Raw genomic sequence first — 27946 nt, forward strand, 5'->3', positions numbered from 1 at the left:
CAGTGCTAACACACATTGGTGTACAGTATATGGGTAAAACCAAAAATTTATTTTCTTTTTCCTTGATTGCAAATTTAACATCTATTAAAGAAAGGAGCAATCTTTGAGGAAAGGTAAAAACTTGAAATCAAAATTTGAAACTTACTGATTTTCAGTTCCATGGATTTCTCCAGCCTGTCGACCCTCTCGCTGAGCTTGCCGAGCATGGAGCGTAAGAATCCAATCTCTTGGTCCTTCTGTACGATGGTGGCTTGTAGCTCCCTCATTCTCTCTGATGATGTCTGTAGGTAATCCTTAATACCCTCGTAGCTGCAGACTTCGCGGTGGCCCGATACCTCCTCCTGGGTACCGAAAAACGGGCAGCCAAACTTGTGGTGGTCACACTTACACAGGTTGCAGTTCTGGAGGTGTGCTTCCAGATTCTACATAAACAAAAGAATTTATTATGAGATTCACAGCCCTGGGATGAGCCCAATTTCAAAGCGCTACTTAACAGTAAGCAAATTTTCATGATTACTGTAGCAGAAAAATTTGCTGATGCAAGCGTATTTCAAAGGTTTGCAGAAAAAATTATGTGGCCATTTTGTGTGTTCACCATGGATTTGCATTGTGACGTCATTTATTTTCCTGCAGTAAGCACCGGAAGGTCAGCACGCCTTTTGGTGTGCTTAGGATTAGCAGCGCTATGAAATGGAAATCGCACAATAAGCACAAAAATGGCCGCAAAGCAGCTCTATCAAATTTGGCCCTGATATGTCACGGAGACATCAAAGGCGATTGCCTCCATGCCCACTGGTCATTGTCTTGGTGCCCTTGAAATATTCTAATTGAAATTGACAATTTCCTCGTAGGGTGCCCTTTACCAAGGAGCAAATGCCTTGGTGCACTTGCCCTTTCAGAAAAAAAAACATACAGGCCTGGATTCATTTTTTGTATACTTTTGTCTGCACCCTACTCTACTAAGGTGAATCATCATTGTTACTACAAAATATAGATGAATATGTTTCTAATAAGTACATTTTATAAACGCAACTTGCAACAGTTTTAAACATTTGCACTTCAAATGTGTTCATTCATGTATTTCAAGTTCTCAATTAATTGTTCCTTATACAGATGATAAATAACACAGCTGCATTGAAGAAAAGTGAAGTTGGTGAATATGTTTTCATTTATTTTATTTCTGAGAAATAAGGAGATTTTGAGAAATCCCCAAAAAATTCCCAGTGTAATTTTGAGCCTTGATGTCAAAGTATGAACATAATTGTCAGGGAAGTATTTTCTTTCCCGAGACAGTATTTCAAACAGAGAATTGTTTCTTAGAATACGTGTAAAAAATACACGTACTGTACCAAGTTTATAAAAATTAGGGTTCCTCATTCAAAATTTGCAAAATATTTTCCAACAATTGCCATTCTTGTGAATAACATCTTCCTATTTACGAACACAATTTCAGTCCCAGAATCAGATCCTCTGAACAGCCCCAAGTTAAAAAAAAAAAAAAATGTGTCTTCAATTATTTGGGAAATTATTCTAGAAGTTGTATTTAATTGTGGAAGCCAACACCATTGTCTTGCTAATTGTAGGATCACACTTGTCCTTATAATTTCACACCCTTTCTATTATAATTTCACCCTTTCACACCACAGAATGCAATTTATTAGGGTCACCAACCCAGGATCCCCAAAATTTAGCGCAATTAGCCCAGAGGGCGTTTCCCTAATTCAATTGTATATTACATAAGCAAATCAGTTAGCACACCCATCGCAATCTGAAGGACACAAAAGATAGCGATGACTACAAAAGTTACCAAAGGGAATTCAAATCAACATTGTGGAAGTCTTTATTAATGAACATGTTTGAGGGTCTAACCGCACTCTTAATTTTCTTCTCGTCCCAGAAGCTGGAAACTCTTCCGAGAAGTTTAACGACAACGAGGTTGTTCCCTTGATTCTATGAGGTGTAACATTGGTTATTACTTAATTGGTCTGTAAAGTGCTCAATCATTTTCTAAGCCTTTTTTTTACAGAGGTGAGTTGATCCAGCTACATTGTATTACTATTAATCATCAACTTGGTTTAATCCATCTGAACTGGGCCCAATTTCATGGCTCTGCTTAACGCTTAATTCTGCGCTTAGGATCCCCATTCTATACACTCGCACGGCAAGCGCCGATTTCCTGTGCTGGGTAAGCACGCGCACAAGGCAATTTCCAGCTAACTCGTAAAATATGCTTGGCATAAGCACAGAAATCCCTGCTTACACGTTTGCCGTTTCTTTGCAAACTGTAAGCAGAGCCATGAAATTGGGCCCTGATCATGCAAAATGGATCAGTATTGTGTCAAAACAACAAAAACTGAAAGTTTTTCAATAATATCCTCTTGGTGTGGAAATGAAGCTCACTGAATGTACAGATTGTTACATTTTAGAGGTTTATCAATGTTATCAAGACCACTCACAAACCCAAATCAACAGCAGCAGACATGTCAGTCCTTTTTTGCCGCTCTGAGCATGCGCACATACTCAGTATTGCGTGCGCAGGTCTGTGAGCATGTGCACTTACTGTGAAAACGGACTGCCAAAAGTCCCCTTTTTGAGATATGGTGGACAGTACAGGAGTGCACTGTTTGGTTTGGTTGTATACAGACAAAATTACCCAAACCTAATGGTGTCACAGTATTGTGTCCACCATATCTCAAAACGACTTATTGTACTGAGGCCCAAGACATCTTAAACCCCCCCCCCCCCCCCCCCCCCCCCGTTCTAGTGACTTACCATCTTCAGAATCTTGGGACAGTCCGGGTTGTTGGGGCACTGGATCGGTGCATAGCTGCATTCCATCTCATGGTCCCTGTGAAGGATCAACCAATAGCAAACAGAGAGCAGAGTCAGCATCATTTACATATTTGAATATTCATCACTCACTTTTGAAGTCAAACTTGATGAACCCAACTGGAAGAGCAGAAACCTGAAAACGAGAAGTTTAAACTTGAAGCTGGTTGAGCAAAACATGATGATGAAAAATGAGGTTTAGGGAACACTTTGTATCTTCGGCGCCCACATTAAGGATAAGAATGTGTTACAATGTTACAGCTCTGCGATTTACTCACGTTTGCTGTGTAGTCAGCCAGATAACTATTTGTAAAGTAAACATCTTCTTAATAGATGTGCTACACACATCGGTGTATATGGGTAAAAACCAAAAATTAATAAACATCTTATTGTTAAGACTCCCCCTTTACCATAACTTACAAATAAAGAAAACAAATTCTTAACGCTTTCAAGAAAGAAATAATAGTTTCTTGCTTGGTATATCAGAGTTACAGAGCTCAATCAATCATCACAAAGTCCAGAACAAAATTTTTTTTTTAAATGATGAAAACTTGAACCTTTAAGGGGAAAAAACATCAACTATAAATTTAGTCATAAATTCCATCATTCGTTTTAATAGCAAGTGACAATGCTCACAAAGACGAACTCATCCACGAGGTGATGGTTGCCACACATCCTGGATAAACGTTCATCTGGGTATTGGTTCAATAAAAAACCAGCGTCTAAAAACAATCCAAAATAACACACATAACGATGGAAGAAAATAAACCAAAAGTGACCACTCCGTCTGAGCGGGAGTGACAAAAGTCTGATAGGTACAGCGTTAGTCGTATACGGTCGCAGACAGTATGAAGGGAGAAACAGAGCAACCTATGTACATACCCATCCTATTCATGCACGTCTAGCCTTGTTTGGGAGGAGTCCACAAATGAAAGCTTGTTATAAAAATTATTGACCTGGGGAGGGACTCGAGATAAATAGCGGACTTAAAATACCCTCTCCCCCCTCCTTTGGATGATCCACCCAACAATGATGTTGATTTCTCTCTATCGAGGGAGTATCAATGACTCAATACAAAAAGGCCATAGTGCTTAATTGGTCTTTAGAGTTAATTAATAAACACCCCTGGAACCGGATTAGTGTGAACATTAAATCGCTTTTTAATCGAGCTCAAGTTTTGTAGCTCAGCCTCGTCCTGTTGACAGAGTGGTTGTGAGTCACTCATACCTATAAGGTACGGTGCTTTTTCATCAATTACTTGTTTCAAATATTACATCTTTTGATTTCCTGTTTGCTCATCTTTTGGTTCTGGTTAAGTAAAGGCAGGTTCATCCTTATCCTCTGATTACTACTGAACACACTGTACAATCAAACCCTGCAAATTACTGGAAACTTAGGTGGTACGGTTTGATTACATTACAAACTACCAAAAAAAACAGCTGTGTCATGGATTCTTGCATATTTTGATTGGGGCAATTAAAATAAGCAAGAATAGTGATGATAGTAATAATGTGTAATAGATGTTAAATTTGCATCGGCGATAAAGTACAGCTGGAAATCAAAAAGGTTTTGATTCTCTATGGTGATGAAAGCCAGAGGGAACAGAGAAAAATCCTCACATGTATGGCCCTACCCAGGAATCGCACCATCGAACCAGGGCTGCAGTCACTAAAGCGAAGGCTTTACATGTGCTAGCCACCCTAGCCAAGATATTGTCAATGACATTCTTGTCTTTTTACAGTATTTAAGACGGATATAGTAATCTGGATGATTGGTACTGGTATGATTCTTATAATCAGTGCGATTTAACTTGTTTTCATGATTTACACTATTGTATTGCTATGATTTTCTTTACAGGCAATTGAAACCGGTGGTAATTGTCAAAGACCAGTATTCTCACTTGCTGTTTCCCAACATACACCAAGTGTATCCAGATGAGCAAACCCTGGCACCATTGTGTCATACATATCCATTCAGAATTGTGTATGGGTGTTCACTGTCTCTTATGTAACTACGCAAAAGCTTGCCCCTAATCATGTGACATAGCAACTGTCTCTATAGTCTGAGGAATTCAAATGTGAGCGCTACATTGTGACTAAGCAAGTCATTGTACCAGACATTTTTCAAATCTAATGCGCAAATGGCTTATTGGATGAGCATTTAATACAACCGGTAAAAACCTTTCAATGAAAATACACATGCAACAGATGGCATGATTGACATTGACCCCTCTGACCCCGGGCACTATTCACGCGCCATTAAAATCATGCACATCATTTTTGCCAGATAACTTTCTAGTCAGTAGATGTCCATCGCTTGAACCTGCTTACAGATTGTATCGCGTACTGACCCCAAACCTGCGTCATTCTATTGCTTAAATATGCTTACATGACAAATGCATGACAAATGTACACAGATTACATCTGCACAAAATGTGAAGGGCTAAATGGAAGATAAGACCATATAGGGATCATAATAGATTTAATTGGACTTTAAAAGTGCAGCTGAACCCTGACGTGGCTTGTGATGTCACGTCTGCACAAATGTTCCATATTTAGTACAATAGAAATTGCTGATCTCTCTAGGACAAGACTTAAAGGGTACAGACAAAAACATAGACCAACATGGTTAAGAAATTTACATGGAACCTCTACTGATTACCACAGGAAGTGTTGTGGCCGAGCAGTTAAGAGCACCTAAATCTCTGGTGTTCTTGATCAGCAGAGTGTGGGTGCAAGTCCCAGCCGTGACACTTGTGTCCTTAAGCGATACACAAAACCATGATGCTTTGTCCTTCGGATCGGATCAGAGCATACTGATCGAAAACGCCAAGTTGAACCCATTGGTTCTTTTCAGAACCACCCCAACTCATTCAGAGATTATCATTACATGGTGTTACCACAAACCTTTATAAGAGTCATACAATTGGGCCTTGACCCCCATTAAACACCAATCCCAATCCCACAAACAGATTGTTTTTTCTTTTTCATAATTATGACCCCCCCCCAAAAAAAGAGGATACACTTATAACCTTTCCCATCTTCACCTTGACCTTCCGAGTTGATTCTGTCTGTGTGAATTTTTATCAAGATGTACCTCACCAAAATATAATATCCTATCTTGGCACCTTAATTGGATGATAGATTGCCAGTAAATATTCTACCCGACTCCCCTATGGGACCTGGTCCACTAGGCTGTCTACACGAAACCAAGAGATGAGCAGAAAAGCAGTGCGAGAACCAAAGGCTAGTGGTGTAAGTATTTTTCAAAGCAAAAGTCTCCACAATACTAACCCAATCCCCTCCACACAGAAAAAAAGATGTATAATTAGCTATCCTAACAAAGTTAAGTGTTGACAAAAAGAACATTTTTTAGATGTGATTTGAAGTTGATGAGGTGAGCTTTCCTGCCGAAAGGCTCAGAGGAGAGGGATCAAGTGTGGCCCCGAAACAGGAAAAGAATCGGTGTCCACATTGTAGCGCATATCAACCCAACAATATCTGCTGATTCAAGCAATGACAAATTTGTCTTATTTCATCACATACAGTCATCTCACAGCTGAGGCCTGAATCCGGCTGCTGGGGTGTAAATACAGCGGAGTAAAGCTCTTCACCTTTTGTGCTGTATATAAGTAAACTGCTGTGGGTGTGGTGCGGTATCACTCACACAAAGCCTGTGTACGATTGACGCATGGTGAGTGTATGGTACAGTGCAATGAACTACACCATTGGTTGGACATACAATTTTGTAAATTCAATTGAACAAAACAAAGGCTGAATTTTTTTTGAGATTTGCCCCCTTTCTTCATATAAGTTTTTAAAAAACCCAGACAATTTAAATACTGAGTTTCTAGTTCATATCACACTGATAAAAGGACATCAATTTCATCAAGACAATCTCCAGTAGAATTTCCTCATAGGTTGGCCATTACCGAGGAGAAAATGGTTTGATGCCCTTGCCCTTTAAGAACAACGATGACAGGATCTAAACGTACTTCAGTATCAAAAGGTAAACACAACAAGTTCTTATATTGCGCAATTCACAATAACCCGCCCAATGTGCTTTACACATAGAGTTATATATAAGAACTAAAGGGCGCACTGGCCTATATACGCGCTCCGGCATGCGCTCCGGCGGCCATTTTCTAAGTTGACAAAACTGGCATCCCACTTGCTCAAGGACACAGGTGTCACGACCGGGACCCGAACCCACACTCTGCCAGTGATTTTAACCACCAGAACTTGAATAACGATGCTCTAAAACCACTGGTCATGACACCCTACACGAATGTTCCTAATGATTACACTCCAGATCCTTCAAAGTCATCTATCGATCAGGTAGTTTCCTTCTCTCCCGAGTCTCAACCAACATCAATAAAGGAAACCCGCCGAGCTCCTCATGTCATAATAATCTTACATCATTTCCAAACTGTCTCCGCTGGTACCCATCAAGGTGATGCGGAGTAGCAGTGACCACAAAAACCATGACGGGCATCTGTCACATTCAGTTAATCCCGCATCTCTTCCTGTTAGTTGACTATGCATTATATCAGCCACGGGATCCCAGATTCAAATTATTTCTCCCTTCAAAGTTATTATTACCCGGACGGACAAAACAGATTCTGGAATTTCCTTCTCTACTTGAATGTCTTAAAGTCCACCGACTTTAGCTTGATGGATTTAATAATCGTGATTCATAAAATGAAAAAACTATTTGCAATGTCATTCAAAACCTTTCAAAATACGAAATTCTTTAATAGGAAAAGTTAATTTTTCCCCCAAAGATAAACATCTGACATGTCTGACACAAATGCACAGATTTTGAAGAATAACATTTTTGAAAAGACACCGATTGATTCGCACAGTTTACACCTTTGAAAGGGATAAATTAAAAGACCAAAAATAGGAAAAGCAATTTTTTTGTGGTTTGGATTGATCTTGATACTTTACTGCACAAATCGCCTCAGATGTGGCTGTTGACGTGCAGTCCCACATGTATCGCTAAATTTTGCACTTTTCTAGCATGATCTTAAATGCTGGAACATCTGGGGACATTTTTGCTTCTGGTGGTAGTTTGTTCCATTGGGGATAGTGCGCGAGTAGAGAGATTGTCTGTAGCAGTCCTAGTTTGTTTGTTTGGGGGATTTGACAAATTAGTTCATGAGATGAGCGTGTGAGTTTATGTTGATGTAGTTTAACTTGCACCTCCGGTTTAAAAGATATAATCTATCCACTAAGAAAATAAATTAAGGGTGTGTTCCATTCATGCTACCATGACTAAAATGTGCATCACGCTTACAATATGAACTGAAGGCTAACAAGCACAAAAACTTGCTCAGCACAAAATATTTTTGCTTAGCAAAATAGGTAACCAGCCAGAACACCATCCAGTGCTGCGATTGGCAAGAAATTACCAATAGTGTCCAGTGTCTTTAACAGCTTCATGAAACTGGGTATGCTTAATTAAAAAGCTGTGCACACATTCACTTCAATCTGTCTGTCTGACCAATCATTTTGCAGTATCCATAATGATTATTCAGAGCATTGGGCAATGTTTCGTTACAGCTCTCAAAATAAAATTGAACCATTTTTTATTAAAATGTATTTGTTTACACATTTTAAAACACTTTACTTCGAACATGTTTCTTCCTCCATCCTACGAACAAACTGCTTTGTATGAAGTAAGATAAGTACATCTAGACTAATATTCATGGACTAATTAGTGCTTTTGCCATTTTTTTTTTTAAGATGATGAACATGTCTGAACACCTTCTTCTCAGTGAAAGCATGCGCAACTCCGTTGTTCGTTGGAGTGGATTGCACCGATTTCACAACCTTTACTGCAACGAGAGGAAAATCTGGAACCCTTAGACTACCATGACTACAGCCTTTCAACATGTTTTTTGTTTACTTTTTGTTGTTGGAATGTTCTTAATTTTGTCCTCCTTTAACCAATGTGGGATAATGCGCCAAAAGTCAAGAAACGATTTTGATATTTTTATGTTATTTTGGGGTGTCATCTGAGAATAAGCACTGTATATTGGTTCTTTCCTGAGTCATGTGACGGAAAAAAGTATACAGTGTTAATCACACACATGACATGCATGAGTGTAGGGTTGAAAAATGTGTACATTGATAGTATTCTTTATCCCTGATGCAATGATTACAATGTACGTCTAGTTAAATTATCCACTTTCATTTATTTATATGTTTGTTTGTTTTATGGAGGTTTTATTTCAGGGTTGGGGAGGGGGAGAGTGGGGATTTTACTTCAAACTGCCTGTCAACATTACTTCAGCAAACACTCCTCAAAAATTGTCGGAGGGGAACATTCAAATTTACTCACAGATAACGTGTGGCCTCCATCCTACCCCCCCCCCAAAAAAAAAAAACACCTGTCCAATCTTGACAGGCTCAACGCAATACACCTTCTTTTTTTTTTTTTTTTGCAAGACTGTTTTGGCATCTTTCCCAAACAACCCGGGGAGCAGCCCCTGGTGTTCAATTTCATACAGGAATCGTTTTATTCACCACCCGTCCATACCCAGGTGTGGGAAGAGGGCCAATGCAGTATTCCGATTAGTGACTTCCAAAATTACCTGTGACGCTGATGGACAGAGGTCAACGCAAACTATGCTCCTCCGTGGATTCCCCCCCCCCCCTCCTCCCTCCCCCAATGTGTTTTGTTTGCTCTAAGAATTATAAATCGGCATCCTGTATTAATTGATGTGGGTTAAGTTGACTAAATATATACACGGTGAGAGAAAAAAGAAGACAACAACACCATGGTGGCCTGCGTAATTACTCCAAAGAGTGTAAACTAAACATCTGCGTTGTATCTCACTGACCCAAGGTCAAGGAGTTGATTCATTTTCCTTGCAAAGTGAGGTGCCTGACAGAATTACCGTCCAATTACGTCAATTTCTTCCAAGTGTAAAAAGTTTAAGTTTACTTCAGAGTTTCTCGCAAAAACAACCCAAATACTAAAAGTAAAGTGCTTTGTTACTTCATCTCTAACATGTCTAAAGAAGCCGTGGCAGTTTTTTGTGAACTGAAACCAGGAGCTCCTTTAAATTTGCAAACCTTAGAGGAGATGAACCAATCAGTTCTCCTGAAGACGAGCAGACAGAGTATACTGTTTGAAACATCAAGGCTAACCACTCCTTTCAGAGACAACACTCCTTCAAAAGAGGTTTACACATGGTTGTACCCACATGCGAAGCTTCAAACAGTACTTTTTATCAGATTAAAATGGGGATAAAAATGTGGTGATGAAGTCTTAAACACCATTTAAAACCGCGAAGAAGGCAACCAAAAGGCGACATTTGAACCAGATATTACATAGAGTGGGGTCCTACTTTTCAATTGATGAACACAAAACCACCTGACCTGTCAAATCATTATCTGTGGTCCAGTGTCGAAAAATTCAAGCCCTGCATAATGTAATCTGACAAAATCAAATGTTGAGAGGTATTGAAATAATCAGTATAATCCCTTCCGACTCCTCCAGATATGAAAACCAAGTCGTATGGTTCCCGCTCTTTCCAATATGCAGCAGTTCAGATATGGAACAGTCTTCCAGAGGTTGTTAAACAGGCTGGGACATCAGAACAATTCAAAACCTGGATGAAAACATATCTGTTTACTTTACAGCGCATAGGGACCTCACGGTGATATATAAGAATGGTTCGTTATTGTTATTAATCATTCTCCAGCATCGCAAGCATGCTGCCTACCTGCGTTCATTGACTCTGAAAGTACTCGGGCAGCCATCTGGATCTACCTGGTACTCATCCTGTATGCCGGTCCCCGAAGGCTTGCAGCCATTACGACAGTGTATGTACAGTTCCCCGATCTGTTCACTCACTGCTATGTTGTTGACCACTACTGCAAGTTTCATGTCATCCACAGGGCATTTATCTGCATTATGGAAACGAAAATGCATTGCGAGGAAATAAATGTCACGATCAATCAAACTGAAAAATGCAAAAAATAGTTAATGGCCTGACGTATCGACCCTAGCAGAGTCTTTCTGGAAGGCTAAAAGAGAATGAAATTTAATCTTGGTCCAATTTCATTGAGCTGCTTATGCAAAAAAAAAAGCTAAGCAAAATCAACCAATGCTTACCGGAAAGAGGTTCACAGCCTAACTACTAGGTCACACATACAATTTTGGACTGGTATCCTGCTGTAGTTGTTAACATGGTTAAGCATTTTCTCTCTACCAAATTGGGCCCTAGACGTATTTTGGCAAATGATGCTTGTTTCAAAACGAACAAGAATGTTCTGTTTAGAAAAAAGTTAAATTTCACCGGATTAAAAATTATAAATAACCATTTTTAATAAATTTGAGACAGTTACATGAAAAGATGTCGCAATATTTAAAATTTAAATCTGAATATTACGATAAAATTACCCAAAAGTCGGATCTAGCATCTTAAAGTCATAACACACTACAAGAAGTCGCTGCACTTTCTTCATTTTGATTCAACCCAAACTCCAAGACACTAACTTGTAGGAGCTGGCACATTCTTGTGGCTCTTCTGTTTTGATGAAGCGCTTGAATCACGGTGTTATTGTCTATTTTCAGCCCAGACAGACAGGTTTACAGGGCTTTTAGGATGTGGTCATTTTCTTACCACTTACCAATTAAGTCCACTCACTCAGTCTCTTTCTACTAGATATACAAGTATTACTTACACCTCGGAGCACTATCTCCTTTTCGTAATAAAAAACACTAGACGGTACACCTATCATTTTTGCAGTTCTCAGTAATCAGACTATTTCATCTCTTCCAAAGGGAAACGCATTATTTTTTTCCAGTGACAGCACGCCTGGAAGTGCATCTACAAGCAGGGTTTGCCCTCAACTTTTTTTAGCGAATGGCCAGCAAGACCAGCTTGCTTGTCATGTCACTAGACCATCACCGTTTCACTGGTTTATATTTCACTTTAAATACGGATGCTTTCTGAACTAGCCAACTAGAATACATGGAGTGAGTTTTCATTGGTCCTCAGCAGGCCTGGAATTTCATCTACAAGCAGGGTTTGCGCTAAACGTGTTTAAGGGAGTGGCCAGCAAGACCAGCTTGGTTGTCATTTCTAAATACCATCAGCGCTTTCACTGGTTTATATTTCACTTTAAATATGGATGCTTTCTGAACTAGCCAACTGGAACACATGGAGGGAGTTTTTATTGGTCCTCAGCGGCCTGAAATTTCATCAACCAGCAGGGTTTGCGCTAAACGTGTTTAAGGGAGTGGCCAGCAAGACCAGCTTGGTTGTCATTTCTAAATACCATCACCGTTTCACTGGTTTATATTTCACTTTAAATACGGATGCTTTCTGAACTAGCCAACTGGAACACATGGAGGGAGTTTTTATTGGTCCTCAGCGGCCTGAAATTTCATCTACCAGCAGGGTTTGCGCTAAACGTGTTTAAGGGAGTGGCAAGCAAAATCAGCTAGCTTGTCATTTCGCTAGACCATCAGCGCTTTCACTGGTTTATATTTCACATTCAATACAGATGCTTTCCAACACTGAAATAGCCAATAGGAACACTTAGAGTGAATTTCATTGGTCCTTTGGGCTCAATTTGATAAAGTCATAAAAAGCCCCACTATATTTTTAATTAGCAAAGAAATTTGTCCAGTAGACTTTTCTGCTTAACAGCTTAAGTTGGGCCCTGCAGCTGATTTCACGAAATGCTAGGATTAGTCCTATCTCGAGTTAGAATGAGTATTAACGTAGCTTCACTTAGGAGTAATCTTAAGGTCTGCATGCTACAGTGCAGGGTTGGGACTCGTCCTAAGATTAATCTAAAGTTAGGAAGAGTTTGGTGAAATTGACGGCTGATGCTTTAACTAGCATTTGGCCAGCGAATCGCTGCTAATGGAAAACGTTTCTTAAGGTGAGAATTACATTTTGCAAAGGGCATTTCCATTTAAAACTCTTCATATCTATGGGTTATGTTTGAAGGGACACCAAGGCCAAGACAAGAGCACCATGCAGTGGGGGCACGGCTTCCGTAAGGCCAGTGACAGTGTCAAATTATCTCAATAAGCCATTTGTGACTTACAGTAGATTAGATTAGTATCTGATTCAGTGACTCGCTTCATCATTCAGGAGTCTACTTTAAAACCAATTGACAAATTCATAATAATCAGTTTTCAGTAATATGGATTCTGTTTCCTCCGTCAAAAATATGGTTAATATCTGACGCAAATTCTCCTTGCGTGTTAAAATTTCCAGTTCAGATACTGTAATGTATTGTTTTAATTAATATTTGATCGCCAAGCTGGTAATCTCTGTCTAATCTTTAGGACTTCCCCCTCCTACAGCCCCCTTTCCCGTTAGATGGGTGCGAGGAGTGTGGAAATCTTCAAAGCAAACCTGGCACTCCTGTGAAAGACACTTCTGTCTGATAACACCACGAAGAGAAAACCACACAGGCAACGCTAATTAAGCACTTCCTGAGATTGGAATACTTAGGATGTTTGCACGCACGCACGCACACACAAGAGGGGTCATGTGACACGTGTCCCGGCCAATCCCCCCCCCCCTGTCAGCGAGTCGGACTGGGAGTTTGGAGAAAAAGCCCCCACGCTGACAATTCGTCCAGCTGGGCATATAGGGGGCAGTAGGGGTGAGTAGCCCCACAGGAAACGAAGAATCACACTGAGGGTTAATACAAGGTTACCAAATTTCAAATCTCATTTTAGCCTTTGATGTTTCTTATTCCCTCACACAGTCTTTCAATGCACTGCTGGGATGTTATCCACTGTTAGGGGGCAGTACTGACAGACATTTAGCAGGGAAAAAAAAAAAACTACCAAACGAAAACAAACTGTCCCACAAGCCTAAACTGTTTTGAAGGCAACGCTCCTTTTAACATAATCACTTCTTACAACATCTAAATGTCATCACGGCCACAAATTTGGGTCATCTTGAAAGAGGCCAGCATTCAATCCAATCCCAGGCCTGGAGTGGAATTTCATCTTCGAGAGGGCAAGGACGTTTTCATTTTGTGAAAACTCTTAAAGTCAATGAGAAGGGACATCAAGGCCAAGACCAGGGACCAATTTCATAGAGCTGCTTTTAAGCTGCTTTTATGCTTAAAAGCATAAAAAAGTAGCTAGTACCAAGTCACATGTACATGTACCATTTATTTTGTGACTGGTATCCTGCTAAGTTCTGCTAAGCAATGTTTTATGCTTTTAACAGCTCTATGAAATTGGGCCCTGGGCCCCCAATGGCCTCAATTTGATTCCAGGCCTGTAATCGCTAATTAACTTTAATTTTAAATATTTCAAACTAAATTCATATTTTTAACATGTCTATCACAAAGTGAACTATCATTGCCGTTTGTACACAACACTGATAGAATGAGGCAGCTCGTTCTAAGTAAAACCAAATAATTCCTGACTCTTGATTTGTTGAGATGTAGAACATAGAGCCATTCCAACAGCTTTATTCCACGTACTGCATCTCTTTGAAACTCCTTGCCTGGTGGATGTTTCCCCCCATCACAGCTTTATTCCACGTACTGCATCTCTTTGGAACTCCTTGCCTGGTGGATGTTTCCCCCCATCCTACAATCTGGATTGCTTTAAGAGGAATATCAATTCCTGCCTCCAGCTCTCCTGAGTTATTTCCATGTTCAATAATTTTCCTCGTGTAGCCCCCTTACCTTGAGTGGCTTGTTTTTCAGCAAACTTGCAAAAAAAATAATAATAATAATGATGGGAAAAAAAAGATACGGACTAAAAATAGTTGACTTACCATACTGCCTGGACGTTACGCATGCGCGACAGTAGGTATGCTGTAACCAATCACATAGGGGAAAAAGAAGAAGACATGAAAACAAAACAGAACATGAGAATGGTGATAAAAATAGAATGGAACCCTTGGAAAGGATTTACGAAATGGCAGCAAGCACGTAAGTCATCTAAGATGGGACAGGAAATCAAGGTATTAAAAGATTTAAATGAATGAAAGCTTTGTGTACCTTGATGTTTTTTTTGTGTTGTTTTAATATAAACCCTGGGAAAGACCTGCAGCTGATTTCACAAAACGCTACAATTAATCCTATCTTGGAGTTAGGACGAGTAACTCATCCTAATATACAATGAGTTCAACCTGTCCTAACGTCTATGATTATGGAACTGAACTCGTCCTACGTCCTAAGATTAACCCTAAGTTGGGAAGAGTTTGGCTGGTCTGGCATTGTCTTCACAATGTCACCCAACCAAACATTACTTATTCTGTAATTAGGTTGAGGAATTGCAAAAAGCAAAGCAAATCAACATTTTCTGGGGGGTCATACAGTAGGCATATTAAAATGTCTGCATCAAGGCAAAATATTGAGTATAGTAGCCCCAATGAGTTTGTCGATCGTCCAACTTCCTAGAGAGCTGCTTAAAAATTGTCAAGGCTGTTTTATAGAAGGTTAACTTGCTAAGATTATTCCGTTAATGTTTATCGCAGAGTACCGACCCCCTTTAACTGACCCTGCTTGAGCTTGGTTAAGCCTGGTTCATACTGGTTAAGACTGGATTCGTTAAGCGTGTCACGCAAGTGAAGCTGCCAGTTCTAACTGGATGGGCAGTTGGAGTCGCTCTGACTAAAAAACTTGTTACTCATCATGCCTTCCACAAAAACAGCAGTAAATTTTGATTTTATTTTATGACCACGACAGATTCCGCTTTTATGGGTGTGACCTCTTCTTGAAATTGAAAACCTTCCTCCTCAAGCCTTTTGCCTACGTTACGAACATTATTTTTTGTAACTTGTTTTACTCATTTCTCAAAAAACTCAGCACCTCAGCAAGTGATGTGTATTTTAAGGGAAGCTTTCTACCATCATTGTTTTTCAAACAGTGTGAGTTTGATGTACATGTAAATCGTGGACATTGTGCTTTATGTCCTACAAAAAGTACCCAGACCCTTTAAAGCAGCCTTGTGAAAATCAGGGAATCTTGTAATAGATTCTTTGATTTTGGTTTGTGAATACAAATATAAATAAACTGTTGTACAGATCACACATTTGACCACAATAGGTGTGGACCTCCCAGAAATAAATCAGTTCATTATTTTCCCTTTCCTGCTTTAGCGTGTGGCCTTGCCATTCATCTTTGCCATCAAAGTATTAACATTTCCAAAGTAAAAATTCCCATATGACTTTGCAGATTTAACTGTACGGTTCGTGTCTGAACACATCTGTGGGAGTATCACTGACATCCAACTGAAATACTGCCAAGGGCGTAGGCCCCCCTCCGCCCTATCGCATGTCACCATCTACAAGTTAGGAGGTTGGATATTACTCGTGGACCGCAACACGTAGTTGGCTTCCGACCTAAGATGGCGTTTCCTCGAGCCAAGGGCGCACGAGATGCGTCCAGAGTTTTTAAAATATCCAAACCCGACCCATATTTCTGGGTCTTAAAAGGGCACCACAGTAAGACCACACCAGGGAAAAGTGTGGCAGTCAGAAATGAAGTCTAGAAAAATTTGTATTGAACTTTTTTTGTACCGCCATGTTTATGTTTAATCACAATGAGAAATATGAATTAGATTGAAGACAATGTCCTTGAAAAACAACAACCAAAAAAATTAAGAACAAAAAAGTAAAAAAAATTAAACATATGAAGTGGGAAAGTTGTTTTTTTATGGAAGACATAGTTATTATCATAATGGGAATAAGAATTTGATTGAAGACAATGTACAAGCACAACAACAACAAAACCCACAAAACCCCAAAGACAAAAAAAACCTAATAGCCAGTTTAAAAGACAACTTCCTTAAAACAACTTTCCCAAAAGTAGAACAAAAACATTGAAAAATGAGGTATGCCGTTTGAGAGTTGAAACTTACTCCACACTGCGTGATGACTGGGTCCTTGAAGACATTCTTGCATAGGATGCAGAAGAGCTTCCGATTAGGGGGCTCAGTAAACACCAACACCTCCGGCTGCAAAACAACAAGGCAAAACGTTAAATGTTAATAATAATAATAATAATACACATTTTTTATATAGCGCTTTATCGCACCCCTAGGGGCGTATCGTAGCGCTCAGTATTGTTTCCTGCAAGATATGTGGAGCTACATATCGAAGTATGAGACCTTTTGTAGCACCCATGTAATAATAATAATTTTGGGGGCTAATCATCCTTACTCGCAGCTAAGAGCTGAATTGCGAAGGACACGGCTACGTGTTTCGAGAAGCAGGCATGCAAGGGCGCCTTTGGCTGCCAGCCACATCAACCCATTATGACCACGGAGCACAGCCAAGATCAAAAGTGTTTGAATTTTTCCGAGGGAGGAAAACCATATGTTCTGGAAAACCCTCATGGCACAGCAGAGAACCAATGCACAACTCAACTCACATATATGGCCCCGTCCGGGAATCGAACTGGGGTCACCTTGGTGAGAGGCGAGCACTTTACGCACACGCCAACCGTGCCACCCCATGTAATGGTTTACGATAAGCGCACTCCACTGGGTTCTTTTACAAACATTACAAAACACACAGAACCAATAGCTTTACATCCCATCCGAACGACACAGCAATAATGGGTAAGTGTCTTGCTATATACACAACTCTCAACCCAAAATGTACATATCTAAGTATGTGATAAATAATGCATACACAAGTGTGGCAGTTCCTTATAAAAAATAAGGAGTTCAAGTGTCACATATGCCCCTTTAGCCCCTTTCACACGAGAGGAATTTAGCAAGGGTCCCTTGCTAAATTGTAGCATGGTTGTACGATTTTACAAAATGCACCTCGTGTGAAAGGACAATAATTTTTGGAGTGTCCAGGGTCCCTTGTCAAATCTTGTCCAACATTGCTACATTTTGACAGAGGTCCAGACCTACTACAAAATCTTACACTAGCGGAAGTTTTGACCAAGGAAGTGGGCTACATCATTGTGTGAAAGGAATCCTTGTTTATTGAATGAAGGTGAAAATGCCCATACAGCACGTGCTATTGTTGGTGCTATCTTGTCCAATCAAGTTGATCAGGATTACCAATTCGTCATATCACTCTCATGTCGCACAAGGGTTGTTAGTTTTTTAACCTTGCAGTGGGAAAGCTCACAAAATCAGTCACACACGGTATTAACAAATACAAAATCCACGCTCGTAATTTTTGTAGCAAGGGACCCTGGCTACATTTTGGCAGTGTGAGGACTTCTTCATCCAAACTGTGATATTGATTTGGAATGTTTAGTACATATCATCGCATGATGACAACCTTTAATCCAGATTCATACTTCCTGTGAATGTGAATGTGATGCCAATTTGATGTTACAAACTCACAATGAACAATTCACAAGAGACCACTCTTGCGAAACATTCAAAGAAACACAGCTTTATCATGTTTGTAATGTCTAACTTACATGTACTTCGTATTCACATTAGCAGGAAGTTTAAACTGGGCTCTAAAGGTACTGGGGTCGATTTCACAAAGAGATAGGAGGCGATATTAAAAAATGCATAACTAGTTCTAAGACTAGTCTTAACTATTTGTGAAACCCAGCCCAGTATTGTCACTTGGTGTATCCCAACGTATTGAATGCACAAATCTGTAACAACTTGGACTAAATTGGTCATCAAAGTTGCAAGAAAATAATGAAAAAAACACCCTTGCTGCACAAATTTGTGGGCTTTCAGATGCCTAATAAAAGACTTCTTGCGCTTGGATGAGAAATTATCACTTTTACTACATTACTTCAGAGGAAGCCATTTCTCACAAGGCTTTAAACTATCAACAACTATCCATTACAAGTTCATGCAAGTTTTTATGCTAACCATTATTTTAACACTTGCGTGCATATAAAATACACAACTTTGTAGTATGGGTGGATTGTTTTTTTATTCCTCAATTATGTCAGTACAGAGTCTGCGACCCTACATTGAACGGATAAGCGTTGTAATAAATTTTTCCGAATCAACTTAAGAGAAAGTACATGCAGCTTATGTTGAGAACGGCCTGATGCATAGAGTAACTGTTGCTGTCAGTATTGCTAAATGTTGTTTCATTCTATCAGGTTTAGTTACTGAGAAAACAGGAAACACGCGAGTCACATATTTCTGGTGTGAACAAAAAGAGGTTGTGTTTCTTAAAGCCATTGGACCCTTTCGGTAAACACTATTGTCCAAGGCCCACACTTCGTGTATCACAACTTCTATATCGCATAACAAACCTGTGAAAATTTAGGCTCAATCGGTCATCGGAGTCCGGAGAAAACAACGGAAAAACCCACCCTTGTTTCCGCGCGTTTGGCCGTGTCATGACATGTGTTTAAAATAAATCTGTAATTCTCGTTAACGAGAATTTCTATTGTTTTGCTGTTTTCTCAAAAAGTAAAGCATTTCATGGAATAATATTTCAAGAGAAGTCTTTCACCATTGCCTTCTGTAAACCCTGTAAGTTATTTGTAAATCTGTGAACTTTTATTTTTTTTTCTGAACCGAAAGGGTCCAATGGCAGTGGACACTATTGGTAATTACTCAAAATAATTATTAGCATTAAACCTTTCTAGGTAACGACTTATCGGGAGAGGTTGATAATATAAAACATTGTGAGAAACGGCTCCCTCTGTAGTTTTCAAGAAAAAAGAAAATTCCGCGAATTTGATTTCGAGACCTCAGATTTAGAATTTGAGATCTCGAAATCAAGCGTCTGAAAGCACACAACTTCTTGTGACAAGTGTGACAGTGTTTATCTGTTTCAGTTGTAAAATAAATACAATTCCTGGAATATGTACATGCTTGCAGAGCTTTTATCTTGTCAAAATTAATATATTAGTTTAATGTCATGAAAATAAGATTTTACTAATAAAAAAATATTTTTTATGATTTGTTTTACTCATATCTCAAAAACAACAAAGGTCCTCAGCACCTCAGAAAGTGATTTTTAAGGGAAGCTTTCTACCACCATTATCTTCAAACCATGTCAGTTTAATGTAAATCGGTGAACATTACGTTTTGTCCGACAAAAAGTACCCAGACCCTTTGACTCTTTGCATGCAACATGAAGGTCAAAGGTGAAGGCCACTGATATATATTCAATTTTCCGCACTTGTCACCAATATATGTGTGGTTCAAATTACCGGGGGAACATTAATAGGCAGGACTCAGGCCGTTTCTGCATGTTAAAGTTCCTTCCTTGATTCGTGTAATTTGATTTGCATCATATTTTGCCTGGAGGCAACCTTGCACCCAGCCTTGTGGTCTGTAATCATGGGTGGATTGCACAAAGAGTTAAGACTAGTTTTATCTTGAGTTAGGATGAGTTACCTTTAAACTGAGGACTAGCCTTAAGCTTTTAATATCTCCCAGGACTAGTCGCGACTCTTTGTGAAATCGACACCTTGACACTTCGTTTTGGCTGAACCCGAGATTGAGGCTGAAATCACTTTGCAGATTTTAGCGGGAAGTTGTCTGACTTTATTCAGTACCCTATTTCAATCATAAAGACTGTAAGCTCAAAAAGTTGCTTCAACAAAAAAGTATTGCTTACCAGCCAAAAGTACATTAAGTCTGCATTGTTGAGGCTGGTGCCACACTCAATCTTTGCTTAGCAAAGACATCTGTGAAGCAGTACTTCTGCTACACAGCTTGATGGAACTGAGTCATGATGGTGGACAATAACCAGTTGACTTCATGCTTTGAGAAGCTAAAATATCCAAACCCGACCCATATTTCTGGGTCTTAAAAGGGCACCACAGTAAGACCACACCAGGGAAAAGTGTGGCAGTCAGAAATGAAGTCTAGAAAAATTTGTATTGAACTTTTTTTGTACCGCCATGTTTATGTTTAATCACAATGAGAAATATGAATTAGATTGAAGACAATGTCCTTGAAAAACAACCACCAAAAAAAATTAAGAACAAAAAAGTTTTAAAAAATTAACATATGAAATGGGAAAGTTGTTTTTTTATGGAAGTTGAACTAGTTATTATCACAATGGGAATAAGAATTTGATTGAAGACAATGTACAAGTACAACAACAGCAAAACCCACAAAACCCCTGCTTGTGTCGATTTCACAAAGAGTTAGTACTAGTCCTACTAGTACTAACTAGTCCTACTCGTACTAGGAGATATTACAAACTTAAGGCAAGTCCTAAGTTAGGACAAGTAACTCATCCTACATGTAACTCAAAATAAGACAAGTCTGAACTCTTTGTGAAATTCACCCCTGGATAACTACATGTATATGCTCATTGTAACATAGACAGTTTGAATGAATTTAACCAAAAATTTCACTTTTTCAATGCATTTTCTTTTGAAATGGAAACTGTTTCCCATACGTGGTTTGGCACAGGGAATTCAGTAGTAACCACAATGTCATTAAGTATATGAGTTAGGGGACATAACGGAGCAAATTGATCTTCCCAATTCAATAATGCAAGGGCATGCAAACCCATTAATTGAGTGACTTCCATACAATTACTGCAAAGACCAAAGAACATTTTACTAGTTTGCTGAAGACCTGATCATTTTTTACTAGTTTGCTATAGACCAAAGAACAGTTAATAGTTTATTAATTTTTGTTTTTACCCATACACAGATGTGTGTTAGCACTGTATACTCGGTACTTCCCCCGAGTCCTGTAAAAAAAAATATCACAGGCATGTTACTCGGGTGGGATTCGAACCCACAACCCTTGCAATTCTAGAGCAGTGTCTTACCAACTAGACTACCGAGGTTGCCCGGTAGCTAGAGGCAGTTCGAATCCTATGTTTTGGCAGCGGGTACCGCAACGACATAATAGATGTTAAATTTGCATCGGGGATAAAGAACAGTAAAGAATAGTTAATAGTTTGCTACAAAGATCAATTTGCCAGACCAAAAAAAAAAACGCTTTACTAATTTGCTGTTACCAAAGAATATTTAATACATTGTAGTTTGCTAAAAGCAAAGAACAGTTTGCCACAGACCCCCAAAAATGCTTTACTCGTTTGCTGTAACCAAAGAATAGTTTTATATAGACCAAAGAACGATGTAATCGTTTGCTATAGACCAAAGGACAGTTAATAGTTTGCTAAAAACCAAAGAACAGTTTGCCAAAGACCCCCAAAAATGCTTTACTCGTTTGCTGTAACCAAAGAATAGTTTTATATAGACCAAAGAACGATGTACTAGTTTGCTATAGACCAAAGGACAGTTAATAGTTTGCTAAAAACCAAAGAACAGTTTGCCACAGACCCCCCAAAAAGCGTTACTCATTTGCTGTAACCAAAGAATGCTTTTGTATAGACAAAAAAAAAACAGTTGAATAGTTGGACCAAAGAACAGTAAGGGGAGATTCCGTGGTAACACGCCTTACATTTGAGCACGTCCTTCATTATTCTCCGGCTGCAAGACTAATTTGATTTAAGTGTTCAATTTTTTTATTTTTAAAACCTTAAACTCTACACTAAATCCCCATGTTCACACTAAAATGAAACATCAACTGGTATAGCTGAGAGACCTCTGCGAAAATCGGTAACACAAATTTCGCTGGATGGAAAGGCCAAAAAGAAATACCAAACTTTATCTCAACTTTGTCCTAAAACTAACCGTTTGACCCACATTCTCTGTATAGTATCTGAGACAGGGTTCAGGAACTGGACTTGTTATCAAGTACATTTAAATTAGACTTCCACCTTCCAGATCCCCACTCAAGTCTTCCACGATAAAAAAGTCATTAAACCGGCCACACTAGGTAACAGCAGCAAATTCATGGGTAAAATCAACCTGAACTTTTAAGAGGAATTCATATGATATCTCGACTATGTTTTGATTAATAATTTCCTTTTTAATCTGAAAATTGCCATTTTCCTCTACAGAAAGGAAAACAAACACTTTAAAAATTGTCGTGCCGAAAAAAATATTTGCCAGAAGTTTAATTTTACAGTAATTATCTGTGTACGTAGATAATCCAAGTCGACTAATCAGGTGTTTAATATAATTAGCCGCATTCCAGGTCATTAAATGGCTTCCGATCCTTTACCCACTTTTTTCCGCTTAGCGCAAACCGCAAATCTGAGGGATTCTCGAGAAGACTAACAAATTTGCCATCACCTGCTTGGTATTAATACATCATTTTCTTTAAATTAGTTGCTGTGTGAGCAGAAAGTTCAAGCCCAGCATGACATGGCTAAACTGTGCGCTATTAACATGGCAGGCCTGATGCTTCACTGAGGCAACAAAGGCGATCGCCTCAATGCCCCCTGGTCATTGCATTGGTGCCCTTAAAATAATAATAATAATATCGAAGTCTTATATAGCGCATACCTACCAAACAAGGTACTCAAGGCGCTGAGTATATAAACTTTTAGAATTTCCTCATAGGGTGCCCTTTACCAAGGAGAAAATGCCTTGGTATCATTGCCAAAGTTTCCAGGTCCTACAGTGTCCTACCATGTAAGTTTCAATCTTCAAGAAACAAATATACAATTTTAAAAAAATGAGCACGGGGGTTGATGTAGGTGCACGCGCATGGCAATTTGGGTAGCCAGCAGGCAATGGCAGCCCAACTAGACCATGGGATGGGTATTGAAAAGGGGCCTACTTTGGGGGTTTCGTGGTCCCCATCTCCGGACCGCATAAAATTTGACGCACAAGGGTTTTCAATGGTACTGAATCCGAATTTGGTTGTTGCTAAGCTCTAAAACTGCACAGTTCGTAAACAGACCAATTTTTGGGTCATTTTAGGTCAAAAACAGTATTTTTTGATAACGTCTGTATACACTGGGACTATTTCCCAATCGTTCACAGCAGTGCAAGAACCTTTTCCAAGTGTTTAATGTGAACGATGTAAATTTTGCCCTTTTCTGTCCGATTAGCATGAAAATTAGGCCTACAAGTACAACAAAAACCCATGATTTTTATTGATTGAACATCAAGTACAATGCCATTTGTTTTTCGTTGCTACGATGTGCGTGTGTTAAATTTTTATTGTCACACGCGCGGCCGAGTTAGATGTGGGACGCAGATGACTATTTTGTTCGTATTCCACTCGCGCTTGTGTGATAACTTGTAGTTTTGTCGAACGAGCCTGTGAATCGACATCCTTTTATTCAGGGGTTTGAAGAAATACTCTGTATGTTATAATGGTACAGTGTGGGAACGAAACACGATAATGATTCGAATGACGTCACCCACATCGCAGGCTTCCGAGGATTTTTAGATCACGTTTTGTCGCTGTAATTGTTTCTTTTTCGGGATTCGGTGCAGGATTTTCTCCAAGCAACAGCAAGTAATGGATTTTCTGTATTTTATTTCATACCTACGTACATAAATTGCGTGGTCCAAAAGTGGGGGCTACGGTTTTGAACAATTCTAGCGATCATCCCATGGTCTACACCGTTTTAGTCCAGCGGATAATTGCTATAATTTAACAGTATTGTGCACTTTGCATTTAAAGCATGAAACTTGGCACACATGTACTTTATACCAAAAAATGACATTTTTAGATATAGTGCCATCTCTGAGTTTGCCAGCTGGCCATGGTCCATTTTTTCAAAATGGCCGCCAATTCTGATATAAAACTATTTGGCAGATTCAAGAATTCAGACAACAAACTGAAACAGCACAAACCAAGTGGCAGTGGTTTGGAGTCTTCTTAGTTCTTTATTAATAATATGTTTTGGACTATGACAAAATTTCAAGAAACACTAGGTAAAGATGGAAATTGTCATTCGTTTTTTGTGGGTCTACAGGGGAGTATGGTGTCTGCATTGGACACATAGAAAAAACAATGTCCAAAACCTTTTTCTTTTTTTTTCTGGAAAATATGAATGAATTTCCTTCTTGGACATGTTGGAGCCTGGAGCTAGTTGCCAGTTCAACGCCTGGGCCCAATTTCATAGCGCTGCTTAGCGGCCGATTTTGTGCTTACTTTGCAATTTCTATTTCATAGCGCTGCTAACCGTAAGCACACGAAAAGGCATGCTAACCTTTCGGTGCTTAACGCAAGAAAATAAATGACGTCACAATGCAAATCCGCGGTAAACACGCAATATGGCCGCCCAATTTTTCTGCTAACCTGTGAAATACGCTAAGGCTTAAGCAAATTTTTCTGCTACAGTAAGCACGCAAATTTGCTTACCGTTAAGCAGTGCTATGAAATTGGGCCCTGGTGTGAAATAGACTTGATGAAGTGGCTATAAACAGCTCATCATTTGCACTGATAGATCTATCATGTCTACTTACAGAACTCAACACAACAACATCCCATGAACCATGCACAACAAGGTTCAATAACAAACACTACAGTTTGCGGAGCAAACAAAAATGCAAACTCATCTATCCAATTCCTGCCAAAAAACATTATTTATGTCACACATTCTCTCTTCCGGCTTTGCTTAAACATGGCTTTGAAGGAAAAGGAAAACATTCTTAAATCCCTTGGGAACTCAACAATTAGGAACCAAGGAGCAATTTCCTATGAGATAAGTGAATTAGCTCCCAATGGACTGCCAAGGCCGTTACCAATGGAATCCAGCCACGCTAGACATCAATAGCTGCTTATTTACCATGGCAGGTTTGACTTTAAAGCTAGTCTTGGTGCTAGACGTTTTGGTCAACCCCTATGGTAATACCCTAGGCCCCATACACTCAATGCTACATACGTCGCAACTATTCCACCGATAGAGGGCGTTTCTAAAAGCCGCGATCCCACCAGCAAGAAGTGGTGTGTGGTGGTGATCTGGAAGCTTTTCAACAGCGCCCACTAACGTTTGATAGTAATGTCAGAATGTGCGCGGTGAGGAAGAAGTGGAGCGGGGATCACGATAGTTGAGTGATAGTGAATAACAACGTCTTGCACCAAGACTACTTTAAAGCCAACTAGTGCTCCTTCCTTTAGCCAACGATTCCTTGACTCTATTAAAGAAGCAGTGGCACAGCTAGTGCAGCTACAAATGTACGCTGACAGACAGATTCGTATCTCTGCACATACACACTGTACTCTGTCAAGAAGTTGTGGCTTAACGTAAACAGCTAGTTTACCTACATACACTGCTGTATCATGCAAACACTATATTCTATTCGATTAGCTTCCCCGTGGCTTAACGTAAACAGCTAGTTTAGCTACAAACACTGCTGTATCATGCAAACACTGTACTCTGTTCGCTTAGCTTCCCCGTGGCTTAACGTAAACAGCTAGTTTAGCTCACACTGATTTAAGTACATTGTACATGCATATCTGTATCAAGCAAATGCTTTACTCTGTCGAGAAGACGTAGCTAAGCGTAAACAGCTAGTTTAGATACAATTACTGATCTACATACCTACATCTCTGTACCATGTAAACACTGTACTCTGAAAAGAAGCTGTGGCTTGACATAAACAGCTAGTTTAGCTACATACACTGATGTACATAATACATCTCTCTACATCTGTACATCTCTCACCCCAAAGTTATCTCAGCACCCTTACCCCCAAAAAATCAAAACATCAACAACAAACAAACAAACAAAAACCCCAACAAACAAACAAACCAACAAACAAACCTTAGAGCATCACCTAAGAAATTTTACTAAGAAATATGTGTAGCAGCCAGTCCAAACTACATGGTATGACATTGGGTGCGTTCAATTACATGTTTCCCGGGGTCGACCCTGCGGTGCTCATTTGGGTGAGCCCCTGACAAGAGCTAATCCAACGATCACTCGCCCTCTCTTGGTGATGTAATGCACCTCGGGCGCGCCCCAAGTGACCCAATCCACAAGCAGGGCACTGGGGGCTGACCCGGGTGAGCCCCTGGAATGACGTCAAAGCTATTCGAACATACCAGGGTCGACCCAGGGGAGCTTTATCGAACGCACCCATAGTGGCTGCGAGGTGAGTTTCTGCCAATTAAAAATATTATGTGCTGAGCAATATCTAAATGTACCAGGTTGAATTTCATGAAGCTGCTAATCAGCAAATGGTAGTTAGCAAATGTTTCCCGCAGAGCAAAATTTAGCAAATGGAGCCAGTTACAAGCAACACATGGTATTATTTGACTGGTGTACCCCGTTTCTGTTTAGCAGCATTACTTTTCTGTGCTAAGCAGTTCTGTTGTGCTGAACAGCCTTATAAAATTTTCCCTTCGGATCCCAATCTCATGGCTCTGATTACCGTAAGCAAATAAAGCAGCGCTAACGGTAGCAGAGACTTCCGCGCTTACATCAGGCTATTTCACAGGTTAGTAGGAAAGTTTTGCTGGTGCGCATGCGTGCTCCTTGCTAACCCCAGTTCAGCCTTCCTGTGAATACTAAATGCAATACGAACTTTGACGTCACAGGGCTGTTTTCGCAGCGAATGTTACCCAGGAGTTGAGCACAAGTCAATAGACACGAATTATTCGTAAATAAACGTCAACATTCATATCGCATTCATATTCGCAGGAAAAACATGTATGAACCGGGCTTTTACTAAAGGCATTCTTCACTTACACAACTACCACATAAATTTGGCACTTGCACAGTAAGCGTAGAATAATGATCCTAAACGCATAATTCGGCGGTAAGCAGAGCCATGAAATATGAGCCCTGATGAGAATGTCTAAAATAAGAGATTAATATCCAAGACACATAGCACAGTCATCCTACCTCGCTACCCTCAGAGCTGTCCACGCTCTTGGATCGGTTGAGATCACTGTACCGGTGCTTGGTGGTTAGTTTTGGGCGTGGCTAATGATGAGGAAAGAGAGAGAGAGAGCGGGAGGCAGCGGGTGATAAAAGGGAGGATGCAAAATGAGAATGAGATGGCAAGATGATTTATAAGATCAAAGATGAGACAACAGTCGGCAATAGACCCTATGCATTGACATCATCCAGCCAACATCTTAGAGGTAAAATTGATGACGTTACAATAAAATGCACAGATTTGTATGCACAGTGCAAAGGTTTGGCTCATGAACGCCCGCCTTTTTACCTCTAGATGGGGGGGGGGGGAGACCTAATGATATGACATCATGTGCATAAGGTTGATGTGTTTTTAGTAACACAACCCAAGGTAAGCCATTAAGTGTCACACCATAAGCCATCTTGAGATATGGTGGACACAATACTATGACACTGTAAGGTTTGGGTAAATTTGTCTGTTATACCATGGTTATACTGTACACCCAAACCCCA

At 39.7% G+C, this 27946-nt stretch overlaps 1 protein-coding gene across 4 annotated transcripts in view; it reads right to left on the minus strand.

Annotated features, from left to right (window-relative positions):
- The window catches only part of LOC117292478 (E3 ubiquitin-protein ligase TRAF7-like), a 126452-nt gene that overhangs the window by 57292 nt on the left and 41214 nt on the right, over window positions 1-27946 (minus strand). For 3 of the 4 annotated variants that reach the window (XM_033774532.1, XM_033774534.1, XM_033774533.1), the window contains 6 exons: window positions 27419-27499; window positions 16699-16794; window positions 14609-14648; window positions 10565-10748; window positions 2773-2848; window positions 146-422 (listed from right to left, as the gene is read on the minus strand). In XM_033774532.1, the coding sequence (XP_033630423.1) occupies window positions 146-422; window positions 2773-2848; window positions 10565-10748; window positions 14609-14648; window positions 16699-16794; window positions 27419-27499 (754 nt within the window). The remainder of the gene's footprint in view (window positions 1-145; window positions 423-2772; window positions 2849-10564; window positions 10749-14608; window positions 14649-16698; window positions 16795-27418; window positions 27500-27946) is intronic. The other variant, XM_033774535.1, reaches the window with a different exon arrangement.

This window comes from Asterias rubens, chromosome 7 (assembly GCF_902459465.1).
Source record: "Asterias rubens chromosome 7, eAstRub1.3, whole genome shotgun sequence".
Classification (NCBI taxonomy): Eukaryota; Metazoa; Echinodermata; class Asteroidea; order Forcipulatida; family Asteriidae; genus Asterias; species Asterias rubens.